The sequence below is a fragment of the Tachysurus vachellii genome, chromosome 4 (assembly GCF_030014155.1).
Source record: "Tachysurus vachellii isolate PV-2020 chromosome 4, HZAU_Pvac_v1, whole genome shotgun sequence".
Taxonomy (NCBI): Eukaryota; Metazoa; Chordata; class Actinopteri; order Siluriformes; family Bagridae; genus Tachysurus; species Tachysurus vachellii.
The window spans coordinates 18227652-18242494 of NC_083463.1; the positions used below are offsets into that span (position 1 = coordinate 18227652).

The following is a 14843-nucleotide window of genomic DNA, read 5'->3' on the forward strand; positions in this document are numbered from 1 at the left end:
AAAAAATTGCAATATTGCAGATTTTGTTTAATTTTGTGTTAATTATGCGATCACAAATTTGCAAAAGCATGAAGGGACTGTCCAATTAGTTTTTTGCAGTTTTCTTAAAGTAAGCAGATCTGTGTGTCTCTGAGTGTGACTTTCTCTCATCTCAGGCTCTCTTTTTGCATGTGCAGAAACAAAGCATAACACTGGAATTCTTTATTATTGTTTCTTCATGATCCTCGCACAGTTGATTTAAAAAAAAGGCTTTTAATAAATAGGCTTCATTATCAGGCTTTTTTATCATTAATTTATCATTAATCAAATAGAACCTTTGCTTACAGTTACTGGTTTTTGAATCTATTTGGATGATTTATATATTCACAGTAGAAATAGCCATTTGATTGACAGATATACCGCAAAAATCTTTTTCAATCAGTATCATTAAAATTAATATGAATATTTTAGTGTTGTTGCACAATCACAAAGACTTTTTTTAATTATTTATTATTATTTACAATTATTTTTTAATTGCCCAAAAAAAACCATTGAAGCAATGCAAGAGACTTAAAGAAAAGCAGATAACAGGATAATGCATAGAACAAAAGACAGTGGTGACACACACAGCACATTTTCCCTTCAGGTTTCTAACTGCACTATAAAAAAGTACAAAATGTTTAGCAAAATGCTGTGTTCTGCTGTATATATCTGTACTTATAAAAAGATATGGGTTAATATTTCATAGTTTGTTCACAAACGTAATAAACTTCTTTAAAAAAAAAACTTTTTTAAGAAGGCCAAATGCTACTAAAACACTTTATATATGTGCATATTTTTAATACATGTTGTGAGAGAATTAAAGCCATGTGCCTGATAATGTTTAAAGTTATGCTTTAAAATTTAAGGTCCTGCAAGGGAGAATGCAAAGGATGACTGAGTGCCTGTGATTAGATATTGTAGCAATATGGTAATTATCATAACAATATGTTAATGTTGGTAATTATTATGCAAATTAATTGGATATTTTAATGGAATGTTTTCTAGATAGGTCTCACAGCTAATGTGGACTAAAATGGCAGTTAAGACAGATGCTTAAAGCTTAATGGTGTTAAATGGTCTTTAGAAGTCACAACTGAGTTGTTTGCTCTTGTTTTTCCAAATAGAATAATTCAGTCACTTGTATTTTGTAGATTTGAATAGTTAATAGCCAGAAAAAAAGGTTTTTTAGAGTGGAACAGGCTGTACTTGAGGTCAAGAAAATGGAGTCTTCCGACACTGAGTGGTAAACTCTGTTTTGTGCTGTATTACCTGATTTTAGTTTAAAGCTTTGCTTTATTCATTTATTCATTTATTCATGTTCACTAACGGCTTTGGGACCCTGGAGCTGTTAAGTGGCGGCACTACCCACTGCACCAATGCACTGTCCTGCATTAATTTATGTCTACAAAAATAGCAGTAGTGTGCAAAAATTTGGCTTGTGCCCAACCAAAATAGCAACATGCCAGCATTAACTGTAATTTACAGCAATTTACTCTTGCATCAGTGTGGAAATATAGCACCCTATCTAGTTTAAGCCAAATATTAAAACTTTGCTTCAGTATTTGGCTCTGCAGTGCTTGGCTTATTACTGCAGCAGCAGTGATTATAAAGTTGTTGATTGAACTGCTGAAGATAATGGTCTCTTGCTGAGTCACAAGGGAGGCCAACTTTCACAGCTGATGCCCTTTTTTAATCACCCTTTGTTCCAAATCTCCACCATTTCACTGATACTTCTATTACTACTACTAAATAATAATAATAATAATAATAATAATAATAATAATAATAATAATAATAATAATAATAATTAGAAGTAATTTATTTGTTTGTTTGTTTGTTTGTTTGTTTGTTTGTTTGTTTATTTGGGTTATTTGTAAGAAAAAATAATCCAAAACACTGGCATAAATCAATAAAAATAAAAAAAAAGGCTCAGTATAAAAAAATAGTAAAACCCATTACAAATAGACAGGCAAACAGGAGTGATTTAATGCAAATTAATGCATAATGTTAGGAATAAAAGAAATTCAAGGGATCAAAGACCAGTATTTCATAAAAACGTTCACAGTCCTTATAGAAAAGAGTAAAGTGTTAATTTCAAAAATTCAGCATTAGCCAGTGCAGAGGGAGCAGAGAATGCAGTATTGGTGTAATATACATGCCACTAGTTTTTATAAGAAATTAGATGTCATGAGTATGGTCCTCCCTGCCTAATGAAAACAAGAAGACAGCATGATAAAGGACGTCAACAGCAAAATGACTTTTGTCATCATTGCTAATGCCACTGTTATTATACCTAATACTCTTGTTTAAAGTCATAACCATGTTTTCTATGATGTTTGTAACAAAGACTCATTCATTGCCCCTAAAATAATGGCCACTCTATTGATCTTGTGATGATTTATTCTCTTGTTCATGTCTTTTGATGATTGAAGAGCAAAATAGCCAGCTATCATAAACAAAAATTGCATGTAAAAGGGCTGGGAACTATCAGCAGGGTGAGTGCAGCTTTTTTGACAGTGCCCAGATATTATGTTATGTCTGTATCCAATACTGCTGGTCTCCAGTGTATACCCCAGTTACATCTGAACCACATCTAGGGGTTAGAATTCACTTATTGTTGAGTCAAGTCTGAGTTCTCTAAAATGAATTTAAAAGTCAAGTCTCAGGTTTTTAGAAAGCAATTTGTCAAATTCTCAGTTCAGGTTTGGACCAAAACCTTTTAGAAGACATATGAATTACCTTTTCCAATCTTCTGTAATGAAGTGGGGTTTTTTTGGGGTTGAGCATGAATTGAAATATGTAAACAGCAATACTTCTAACACTTCTGCAGAGTGTTTTCCAATGTTGCACTTTATCACTGTGAGTTACACATGAAGAAATCTGCAGCAAATTACTGTTTGTGGTAGTCATGGACCTGAAAAGCTAAAGAGAAAGGTGCAGTATTATTAATTTAGTGCATTACTGCATCCTATTTGTTTTTTTTTTTTGTTCATGTTTGTATCTAGGGCAAAATTTCATAATTAGTTAGTCCTGTGCTGAGTTAAGTAAAATGTATCAGTAAAGTTGTGATATAGGTCCCCATATCTACTAAAAACCATAAGCAAAACTTTCTCCTATATACTTGCACACACAAACACACACACAAACACACACAAACACACAGAAGTTTTGAAAAAGCTTGTTTTGAAAGCTTGGAAAAAGACTGAGATGAAATTGTGTGTTGTTTGCCTTTTTGAAGCAGTGTCTGTTTAGAACACTTGTGAGTCAGACAGTAATAAAAAATTCAGCTTCACCTTCAGTGTGTAGCCAGGGATCCATATGTCTGAGATCATGGATGTGCTTCCACTATCATTTGCTTCATTTATCTTCAATCACACCAGCCCTAATCAAATGAGAAAAGCTCTTTACTTTTTCATTGAGATAAGATGTCAAGTTACACATTGTAGTTCTCTGTCCTTCTAACAGATTTGTTTCTTTGTCTCTCTGATTCTTTCTCACTGTCTTTCTCTGTCTCTCCCATTTGCTTTCACCTCAGTTTGCAGCAGCATTCCTGACAACATGAAGGTCCGTCCTCTGAACCAATCAGCAATGGTTCTGACCTGGGATCGCCCTTCCACTATCTACCACCCACCCCTTGTGGGCTTCCTTGTTACCTACAGCTGGGTTAAGGACGATGTTACCATTGAGAAGATGTTTACACAAAGCAGTGATCACCACACTGTAAGTGTCCCAGCTCATAACCACCAACAGTCTTTAAGAGACAAGGACATAATGAACAGCCAGCAATTACTTGCGTAAAGGGCATTAGAATCTTGGTAACTTGGTAGTTATTCTAAGATCAAGTTGGCACTCCAGAATTAGTATGACTATCAATATTAGCTCAATCACTGTAACAGACATTTACCCAAAAGAAGCTAATGAAAAAAGGCCACATAGTCCCCTAAGCCATAGTGGAGCACTACATACCTCAAAGACTCTGCACAGCTGATAGAATTAGACAAACATGTGCTCTATCTTCCTGGGAGTCTGATGAATGAGACAACCCCAAACTCTTCACTCCATCAGTCACAGTGTCAGCTTGGTCTTCTACATGTGGTATCCATGACAACAAAGATAGGCCCTGCCAGCCGAAAAAACTTCTGTGATGAAAGCTGCCAATCTTTCTTTTTTCTGGCTCAAGCCGAATTAGATTTGGATTCAATTGGAGAAATCCATCCGCAACGGCCAAAGCTCAATTACAGCTCTCGACTCCAACACACTCTGTCTCCCTAATCATTTCTGCACCACATTTACATTTTTATTTCAATTTGGAGCTGGGGGTGTTGTCTACATTAGAGAGTCAAGACCAATTTTGTCATAGGTGTCTATCCTATGCAGCTTTCCTATTTCTGGAACCTAGAATGTAATTAAATGATCAGGAAATTTCATGGAATAAATGCAATTTTGGCCTGCATGATGTTGACATAAATTTAAATTTGCATCAATATTTGTGTCCTGGAAAATTACATTTTGTCAATTTTCTGTCTTGTCAGTCTATGACATATTGTCATTTGGATTTAGATTTATTTTAAAGACACTCTAATGTAGAAAACCAATCGCAGTTCCCACACACTAATATTTCTTATCATACTTCAGTCTTTTGAATTATACCTTGTTAAAGTTTGGATATTTATGTTTGTGTCTCCCCAGCGGGCAGTGATCACACACATGTCCCCAGATGCTCTGTATCTCTTTAGGGTACAGGCCTTGTGCCAAAGAGACCAGCGCAGCGACTTTAGTCAAACACTTTTATTTAAAGGTAAGTACAGAATAATTGTATGGCTTATATTGCATGCTAATTGCATCAGCTAAAGTTTCACTTTGTGTTGTTTCAGCAAATACCACTAGGATATTTGAAGGGACAAGAATTATAAAAACTGGAATGGTGAGTTGTTGAGTAGCTGGTGATATATCTTTTTGAATAAACACTGCCATGAGTGCATCTTAAAATAATTACCTATCATTTTTCATCTTTCCCCTTTTCTAGCCCACTGTGTCATCCTCTTCAGACATGGCACCCATTAGCTCTGGCTCCTCTACATGGTCATCTTCTGGTCTCCCATTTTCATTTGTGTCCATTGCAACGGGTATGGGGCCGCCATCCAGTGGGGGGCAGACAACAATGGCATCTCTTGTCACCAGCACACTGCTGGCTGGCCTTGGCTTCAGTGGTGGTGTGATTTCCTCCCTCCCTGGATCCCTTTGGCCCACCCATTCTCCCAGCTCAGGCTCTGCACCAACTCGGCAACCTGCCTCACCTACATCTGAGACCAACCAAAATGGGAACAAGCCCCTCCCCTCAGAAGAGGGAGAAATAACTAAAGGGCTGGACAAGGAAGAGCACAAACAAGAGGAAGATGAGGAGGATGATAATGAGGAAGATAGAATGGAAGAAAAGAAAAAGAAAGAAAAAAATGCGACTGTAAATGAGAAGAAACAAGAGCAGACCACATTTCAGGAACCAGCTTCTTCTGTATCACCATCTAGAGAGAGGGGGGGAGAAGGTGGGCTTGTAAATACAGAAGTCTCCACAGTACCACCTATAGCCCCAGAGGAGAAAATATATACCGTTACTCTAAGACCTTCAGGAGCAACTTGGCTGCAAGAAAATTACACAACAGATATGCAGCTTTCCAGCAGCCCCACACAAGCCACAAAACTTAGCAATAAAGAGAAAGGTGTCTGGCCTGGTGTCTACATTCACATGGGTAAGTGCAGTGTTGTAATGTAACGGAGTACAAATACTTCGTTACTGTACTTAAGTAGAAATTTCATGTATCTGTACTTTACTTCGCTATTTAAATTTATGTCAACTTTCACTTTTACTCCACTACATTTCCTAGATAAAATGTATACTTTTACTCCGTTATATTTCCAATAAACATCTTCGTTACTCGTTACTACAAAATAAAATCAGAAGAAATGTGTGCGAATGCAATAAGTGAGGTTTGGTGAATCACTGCTCCTAGATTACATTACGCTCCGCACACTCTACGGAGAAGCACAGGCGCAGCGTGCATTAAATTTGCATTAAATTTGCATTATTTGCATTAAAATATTAATGCAAACAATCCATTCAATACTAAATAAAAATAACATTTATTGATTTGGTCTTTGTCTTGTGAATTTTTTTTTTATTAATGACTGCATTCATTGGACACACTGTTTGTAGAGAATGCACACATACATGAACTGATTTGATTCAAGACTGGCATCATTACATCATGCATACAATTTTAGTGTCCACTTTTGCCATTTAATAATACCATAACCTTTGCCTTACTATGTAGTCATAGAATATATAATAGAAATCACTTCTTGTTTTAATTCTCACTGAGGGCTAAAACCCCCTAAAGATGAAACCCTAGACACCCCCACCCGCCCCCTGTAGTACTTTATACAACACTGGGTAAGTGAGACTTACAGAGCCTGTACTCATGCTCAAGCTTACATTATAGAACTCAGACATAACCAAAGGGTCACTGTCATTCAAAATATTGTGGATCTTTTCTGTCATTAAACTTCTTTTGTTTTAGGTGCTTTCAAATTTTTGAAGTTTAATTTCACTCTGTGTTCAATATTCAGATCAGAACAGCATATCCACTTTGTCTAAGGATCCCACATCCTCACCAAACAGGATGGAATGGATTATCCCTTTAATGGTGATATCGGCTCTTACGCTCCTCTGCATAATCATGCTGCTGGCTGTCCTGGTCTATTGGAGGTAAGATGTTCACCAGCAGTGTTTATCTTATGTAGGGGATGTTGTTCAAGCTGTAACTCAACCATCTAAAACATCTGAATTATACCATCTACTTCAGTTATCCCATTCTGATCAGATGCTGCTGCTATAATCCATGCTCAGTATTCATAACGTTGCACATGATTCTCTGGGAAGCTCCAGATCCTTCTATTAACATTCTGTAAGCCCTTTTCTGGCTACTGAGACACACCCATCCATAAGAGTGTAGGATGCAGAACCTTAACTACCCATGAGCCTTTAGAGGAGGGACACAGCTGTGCTCCAATATGCAAGGCCTACGCTCCAGCTGTGACGACTAAAAGATGCCATTAAAATGCAATGGAATATAAAACTGGAGATGGAGAGAAATGAGAAATACTTGTAAGCTGCTATGTTTAAGGGGTTTAACTTTGTTTGCATAGTTTAGTTGTTATAGTTATACCAGAAACCTAAAATTGCCTAATTCATCCGCCAATGACCTGGATGTAACTAGTATTAGAAAAATAGCCAAAGACTGGCACTGATGGATTTAACAGTATTAGTTATGTGATCTTTTGCATCTATACAACATTTGACTGTATTTTTATAATCACACCATCTAGTGTCACCCATATGAGGATGAGGTTCCCCTTTGAGTCTGGTTCCTCTCAAGGTTTCTTCCTTTACCGTCTAAGGGAGTTTTTCCTTGCCACTGCTGCCTGAGTCACCTCAGACTTGCTCATTGGGGATAAATACCTACACATTGTGAACTAAATCTATCTAATATTAATCTTGAATTTTGCATTCTATTAATCTTTATATTATTCTTTATAAAAAACTTTTGTTCTATGTTTATGTTCTGTAAAGCTGCTTTGAGACAATGTCAAATAAACTTGAATTGAATTGAATAGTTATTTAAAAATTCAAATACTCCTCTCTCGGGTCTTGAGCAGGATGTTTAATTGCTTAGTTTAACACTCACCAAATGAATAAATGTATGTAGAGTTTGCAGAGCAAAATGATACTCACAGCTACTGGGTTTAATCCAGGCTACTGTCTGTGGAGGTTTGCATGTTCTGCCCATGTTTGTATGGGTTTCCTCCCACTTCCCAAAAACATGCCAGTAGTCAACTGCCAGATCTAAATTACCTATAGCCATGAAGTGTTTGTCAGTCCCTGCTATGAAATGGCCTTCTATCCCAAGTGTATACCTGCCTCGAACCTGCCATGACCCTTACCAGCATAAAGCTGTTACAGAAGATCAATGAATGATAATAGCCACAAGGAGGAACACGTATCTGACTCCTGGGGAATATTTTTGCAACAATGCAATCATGTAATACTCATTCCTTTCTATCTAAATAATAAGAGATGAGAAAGAAACGCCTAATTTTATCATTACCTGTGTGAAACCTATTTGGTTAATCTCATCTCTGTAATTGGCAATCTGGCTTAAGTGGAAGGAAGTTAATGGTGAAGTGAATAAAATGGTGATTTGGTTGAATAGGCTTGTCAGGAATTTAATGAATGAGTATCTCTTAACTGAACGAAAGTGAAGCAGATGGAAATTTGACAGCTTCGAAGAGACGATGGAATGTGTTTGGTTTATCATTAAGATGTTGGAGCATGCTGTTCTGTGTGGCATGCTACTGTGTTATCAGCAGTCATTTAACACAGCACTTATAGCCTTTCAGTCACTTTCTTTCTTTCTTTCTTTCTTTCTTTCTCTCTCTCTCTCTCTCTCTCTCTCTCTCTCTCTCTCTCTCTCGCTCCCTCTGACTCAAATAACTCGCATACATATTGTTATCAGATGCTGTTCTAACTGAAATAAGGTTTTTAGGTTGCCAAGTCAATAGGTTAATGATTATGTGGACTACAGTATGATCCATCGAGATGGCTCAGAGTCTTTTTCTTAGCCTGATCCAACACACCAATGTGCAATACATATATTAGCCACCCCTGCTAGATTTCTAACATTGATATAATAAACTCTTAAAAAATAAGAAAAGAAAAGAACCAGAAAAGCTCTTGCTTTGGACAGACTTTGTGCAATAACTCTCCTTTAAACTGCACATAGGCACATTCACAGAGACAAAAAACAATACATCATTTCAAAGGGAAAGTCATTAATATAAATGAGGTATAGGGGGTGATCCCCAGGGCCCTCCTATTTCATTGTATCCCCTCCCTCCCTTACTTAATTCTTCCATTCTATTCTAACACCCATCTTTTTTTTCTCTTTTCATCTCACCTCTCAAGGATGAATAGCATCTGCTCTTTGCTCTGCATTAGTTACAGGTAAGGTGCTCTTTGAAAGCATTTCTGGAATATCTACAAATATTCTATTGCTATCATGTTCAAATTTGAAGTCTGAAAATATTAAGATCATGTTAAGGGAACATTTTACTGTTGAACCAGTGGAGCCTAGAAAGTTCCAGTGAAGCAGACATCTGATGTCTAAAATTGCCTAAACAGTGTTCTTGCCCCTCATCCATCAGAGGTTATGTCAGTCTTAACTGGTTGGCTTTGAGGAGCATGTATACCTGCTGTTAACACTAAATTCTATACCTGCTGAATAGCTCAGTTGCCAGATTCAGAATGTGGGATGGGGTTTGTTTAAACAGTGCTCTGCTGACCTAAATCATTGTATTCTTAGGAAGTTTTTCCAGACTACTCATATGTACATTGAGGACAGAAACTCTTCTCAAGTGATTCACAATGAGAGCTTAACTGGATTCTTAATACCGGGTGAGTCATTCTTAAGTGCATTTCACACCCTAACAAAAAGACCGCATTTCTCTCAACACACGGGTAACACTCTCTCTCTCTCTCTCTCTCTCTCTCTCTCTCTCTCTCTCTCTCTCTCTCTCTCTCTCTCTCTCTCTCTCTCTCTCTCTCTCTCACGCTCTCTTTCACACACACAAAAATACACCTGCAAACAGTGCTTTCTTACAGATGAAAATATATATATAATTCCTAAGAAAGTAGAGTTTTAAATAGGTCTATTCATGTAATTGATTTTGTGATCAGCCAGCTGCTGTTAGTATTTTGCTACCATCTATCCTGCTTTATCGACGCCTTTTCTCAACTCTTTGCTTTTTTTCTCTTTTATCTGGACTGACAGGCCAACATTGGTGTACACAGAGAGAGCAAAATAAGCCCTTAAGGTTTACGAGTGCACCACTTTTTAGGTGATTGTTTAATGTCTCTGTAATGGAGAACCTATCAGACCAGCCCTGTTAATCTCTCTCTCTCTCTCTCTCTCTCTCTCTCTCTCTCTCTCTCTCTCTGTGTGTGTGTGTGTGTATGTGTATGTGTTTATGAGTGTGTTTTCTTTATTTGGTCAAGTATGATCCTTCCATTAATTTATGTAAGCACTGTAGTTTTATATAAAGAGCCACAATGAAGACAAAAATTCAAACTCATATCAAATAATGGTCGAGCCATTTCTTCAACGAGCCATTTCTTCATATGGGCTGTTATATATATATAACAATGGCCAGTGGCAGAGGCCTTGTTTATTCAGGGGTAACTGATTAGGTTTCCCACACACAGATGCTGCCCTCTAAATATCATCCACTCTCAGTACCGCTTGCTGTTCAGTGCTGAGAGAGGCTGCCTTAAACAGATCACACCAGCCTCTCAGCACTGATAAGCAGCAGTTCTCAACATCAATGTATAGTATATTACCAACTCAGGCCTGCACTGATAGTTCCTTTTGTAAAGTACTAAAGGTCTATTTGAATAAACATTGAATATTACACATTTACCTTCTGTGTAAAATTAGAGGGTTTTTTTTCACAGGCAAATCACAGATTTGTGCAGCTCCATCTTTCCTATAAATACATCACCTACTGTATACTACATTTGTTGTAATTTGTCACAGCTTCAGTTTACTGAGCAGAATCCATGAATATATAAACTCTCTGTAAATATATCTTGTGTGTGTTCCTTTATCAGCAGTTTATATTAACAATGGCTTGCACAAAGAGGCCTTGATTTATAAAAGGATTGTCTGTGACAAAATATACAAGCTTGATAACATTTACCAGAAAAAAACATGCAAGCTGATTTACTAACGTTATTCCCAAAGTCCTGTTTCTTTTACATGAGTGTCTTGGCCTTTTTCTTGGTAAATATAGGGTACTTTTACACTTACAAGTGGAAAAATACAAGGTGTTATTCACGCAAAAGGATAAATTAACACCTGCAGCATGATGTACTATAGAAAGCCTAAAAGCTATTCAGGGATTGCACAAGCAGAGCAGTTACATTTATTGAAGCTTATCTCTCGCCATTTAACGGAGGAAAACTCTAGTTTTTAATGTAAAATATATTTAATATAAAATTTCCAGCACATATTCACCAGCAGCATTCAAACCGAGCCTGTTAAAATGCATTTAAATGTCATTCACATTTAAGACAAACACACCCACATGTTTATACCTCATCTTTATTCTATATACAGGTGTTTTTTTATGTGTCTTGCGAGTTAACAAAATTAAAAAAAGGAAAAAGAAATAAATAAAATTGACAGTAATCATAGTTAATTACATAAATGCACCTATGTGTAGCAGGTTTTAGTCATGAGATCAGAAAATACAGTGTCTATTAATACCAAACAGCAAACCCCCAAGCTTTCGTTTAAATATTGTCTTTTGTTTCCTAGTCCGCCAGTCTCTCCATAGTTTTATGATTTTGTAATCGCATTTCATAATCAGGCAAATTTCATGATATTTGGAGGAGCTTTCAGATTTGTGCCTAACACATATTTAGCCAATGCCCTATTTGATTCGCGTGCATCAAACATAAATACAGCTATCATAGAATGTATTTATGTATATGTTATTGCTGGAAGTAGTTTATTAGAGGAATCTTTCTGGAAAAAACGCACAACTCCTTTTTTGTGCAAATTACATTCTAAACAGGAAAATTCCACAACAAAAGCAAGCATTTTGGCTACAACAATCACAATAAACTCTGTGAGATCCTGGAGGAACTGATTAAATGTGATGTCATTTATGCAAATATACTTTACAGATTACCCTCAGAGCTACCACTATTTGCATGTGATGTATATGACATTTTGCTGATCAGCCTCTTTATTTGGGATTTTACGAAAGCAGTTTGGAGTATTGTATCACCATGATTTACTGTAAAATTACAGTGATACTAAACGTGATTAAAGCTCTGTGTGTGTGTGTGTGTGTGTGTGTGTGTGTGTGTTTGTGTGTGTTTTAGATGACCTGGAAGCAATATCAGTCAGACAGTTCATCAAACATGTAATGGAGCTCTATTCTAATAACCAACAGGGATTCTCTAAAGAATTCAATGTGAGTATGAAGTTATTTGAGTGTAATTTTGTGAATGTTCATAACTGTTCTTCATAATGCAGATGGTCTCAGGGAAAAAAGAGCTAATTAAAGACAAGAGTCTCATTAAAGCTATCCTCTATCTGCAAGAATAATACTCAATTTCAGCCCGCTCTCTTTTACTCAGACACAAAATCCTCTGCAGCCGTTTTCTAAATAAATTCTCACTGCCATCATGCAGATGAGTCTTGAGCGGCTTAATCGTACACTGTTTTCAAAACATACTTGTACAGAAGGGATCTGTTTAAGTAATAAACATCTGCTGCAACATCCCAGTTAGGACAAAAGACAAACTATTAGCCATATGGTAAGATGAATCTCAGCACTGTCACTTCACACTGGGGTGGTAATTATGGTGACGGTGAAGAAAATTTAGTCAAAGTTGTGTTGATTAGTTAATTAAATGATTTGGACAAATTGGATAATTTATGCAAATTACAATCAAGATTAAACAAAGGGGATGGAATATCTAAAGATCTGGTTTTAAGCTCTTTTTTGAGGAATAAATAAATGAATAAAAATCAAAGGTTACAGACTTTGAGCATGACATTCAAATCACTACTGTAGCAACCATGCAATTTCTTTCTTTCTTTCTTTCTTTCTTTCTTTCTTTCTTTCTTTCTTTCTTTCTTTCTTTCTTTCTTTCTTTCTTTCCCTCTTTCTCCCTCTCTCTCTCACACTCTCTCTCTCTCTCTCTCTCTCTCTCTCTCTCTCTCTCTCTCTCTCTCTCTCTCTCTCTCTAGGACATTCAGCATTGCGTGGCTGGTACAGAGATTACAGCGGACCATTCCCACCACCCGGATAACAAGCATAAAAACAGATACATCAACATAGTGGCCTGTGAGTGTTCAGTCAAGATGTTAGTATGCATACGAGACATTTTGCATGATAGCGCACAACCAATATTTTGCACACGTGTGACATAAGCTGTGATATAAACATTGGCTGCTTTTTTGTCTGGCCAACAGATGATCACAGCAGAGTGAAGTTGCAACCGTTGGCAGGAAAAGAATCCAAACACACTGACTACATCAATGCAAATTATGTCGATGTAAGTAGGTGTAGGTATGGATGTGTGTGTATATTCATGTCTGTATGTTTATGCCTGTATGCTTATGTTTTCTCTTTTTTTCTTAGGGATATAACAAACCAAGGGCATATATTGCTGCTCAGGGGCCACTTAAGTCCACTTTTGAAGACTTCTGGAGAATGATCTGGGAACAAAGCATCAGTGTCATTGTCATGATCACCAATCTGGTGGAGCAGGGCAGAGTAAGTCAACAGCAACTTCCAGTCACAAGCTCTTATAGCAGCAGGTGAACTCCTTGTAAGCTAGATGGGATTCTAACTACCTGCTTTTTCCCTATTGTTTTTCTTCTTTTGTTGTTTGTTTTACAGAGAAAATGTGATCAGTACTGGCCCTCAGAAAACACTGAAGAATATGGAAGTATGGTAGTGACACTGAAGAGCACTAAGATGCATGCTTGGTACACACTACGCCACTTTGTCATACGCAACACCAGAGTCACAAAGGTCAGTCACTGCATCAGCAAACAGAAATAAAGAGGTTTGTTGTGTGTAGAAATCTCCTTGTGGATAGTGAAATATATGCAAAAATGTGGTTTTGTGTCTGTGTTTTTCTCTAAGAGTCAAAAAGGAAGACAGAATGAGAGATTAGTGGTACAATATCACTACACTCAGTGGCCAGACATGGGTGTGCCTGAATATACACAACCAGTTCTTACATTTATCTCCAGATCATCAGCAGCTCGCACGCCAAAATCTGGTCCTGTCCTAGTGCACTGCAGGTAGGATGATAATAATAATAATAATAATAATGATAATAATAATAATAATAATAATAATAATAATAATAATAATAATAATAATAATAATAATGTTATATTGTTAGAATTGTATATGCATTGTATAGATTATGATTTTTATTATTACTGTTGTTGTTTTTGTTTGGTTACAATTAGATATTTGACTGATTAACCCTTTTTAACAGTGTGCTGATGTTACATTTGTCCACAGGCTTTGAAATTCACTTATCATACATTTTCAATAAATATATACAAATGAATTATTTTATAGCTGCAAGACTGATTTTACCTCTATTCAGAATTTTAGTGGTTGAAGATGTGCCTTAAATTTTTAGACGCTTATCTCAGGCAGCAGCAATGGGTTTTATTTTACCATTTACTTAGAATATATTAACAGTTTTTATTTTTTATGAAAAAATTGCCTCTAGTATGTTAGGTTAAAAAGAAATACTTGGTTAAAAAAAAATCAACAAATTCTGAAAGCCCTGATTGTCTACTTTTATATGAGCCACAGTAGCGTGTAACATGACAAAGAACTTTAATGCTGAATAACAGGCACAAATTCCATTTTTTGACTCCTAGTAAAAATAAACGGACATGATATTTATCCTCATCAATCCTGACGTTGTTATCAATTATAAATAACATCTTTATAATGCTGCATACAGAACATTTATTCCATAATTTTGGAGATATACTGGATATCCTGTCACATATGCGGGGGAAAAACGGACCCAAATGCAGGACAGCTTAACAGAAACGGGATTTAATAACCAAAAAAACACGAAACAGGACACAGACAAAACCAGACATGAAGACAAGAACAGAAGACAATAGGATTCCCCGCTGCACGAGGCAACGTGG

General features: G+C 36.5%; 1 protein-coding gene across 2 annotated transcripts in view; it reads left to right on the forward strand.

Annotated features, from left to right (window-relative positions):
* The window catches only part of ca16b (carbonic anhydrase XVI b), a 79378-nt gene that overhangs the window by 55623 nt on the left and 8912 nt on the right, over nucleotides 1–14843 (forward strand). Inside the window, exons 9-21 of one of the 2 annotated variants that reach the window (XM_060868150.1) lie at nucleotides 3557–3741; nucleotides 4711–4819; nucleotides 4896–4945; nucleotides 5048–5768; nucleotides 6646–6784; nucleotides 9041–9079; nucleotides 9438–9529; nucleotides 12023–12114; nucleotides 12897–12993; nucleotides 13122–13204; nucleotides 13291–13425; nucleotides 13552–13686; nucleotides 13801–13961. In XM_060868150.1, coding sequence (XP_060724133.1) covers nucleotides 3557–3741; nucleotides 4711–4819; nucleotides 4896–4945; nucleotides 5048–5768; nucleotides 6646–6784; nucleotides 9041–9079; nucleotides 9438–9529; nucleotides 12023–12114; nucleotides 12897–12993; nucleotides 13122–13204; nucleotides 13291–13425; nucleotides 13552–13686; nucleotides 13801–13961 — 2038 coding nt within the window. The remainder of the gene's footprint in view (nucleotides 1–3556; nucleotides 3742–4710; nucleotides 4820–4895; nucleotides 4946–5047; nucleotides 5769–6645; nucleotides 6785–9040; nucleotides 9080–9437; nucleotides 9530–12022; nucleotides 12115–12896; nucleotides 12994–13121; nucleotides 13205–13290; nucleotides 13426–13551; nucleotides 13687–13800; nucleotides 13962–14843) is intronic. The other variant, XM_060868151.1, reaches the window with a different exon arrangement.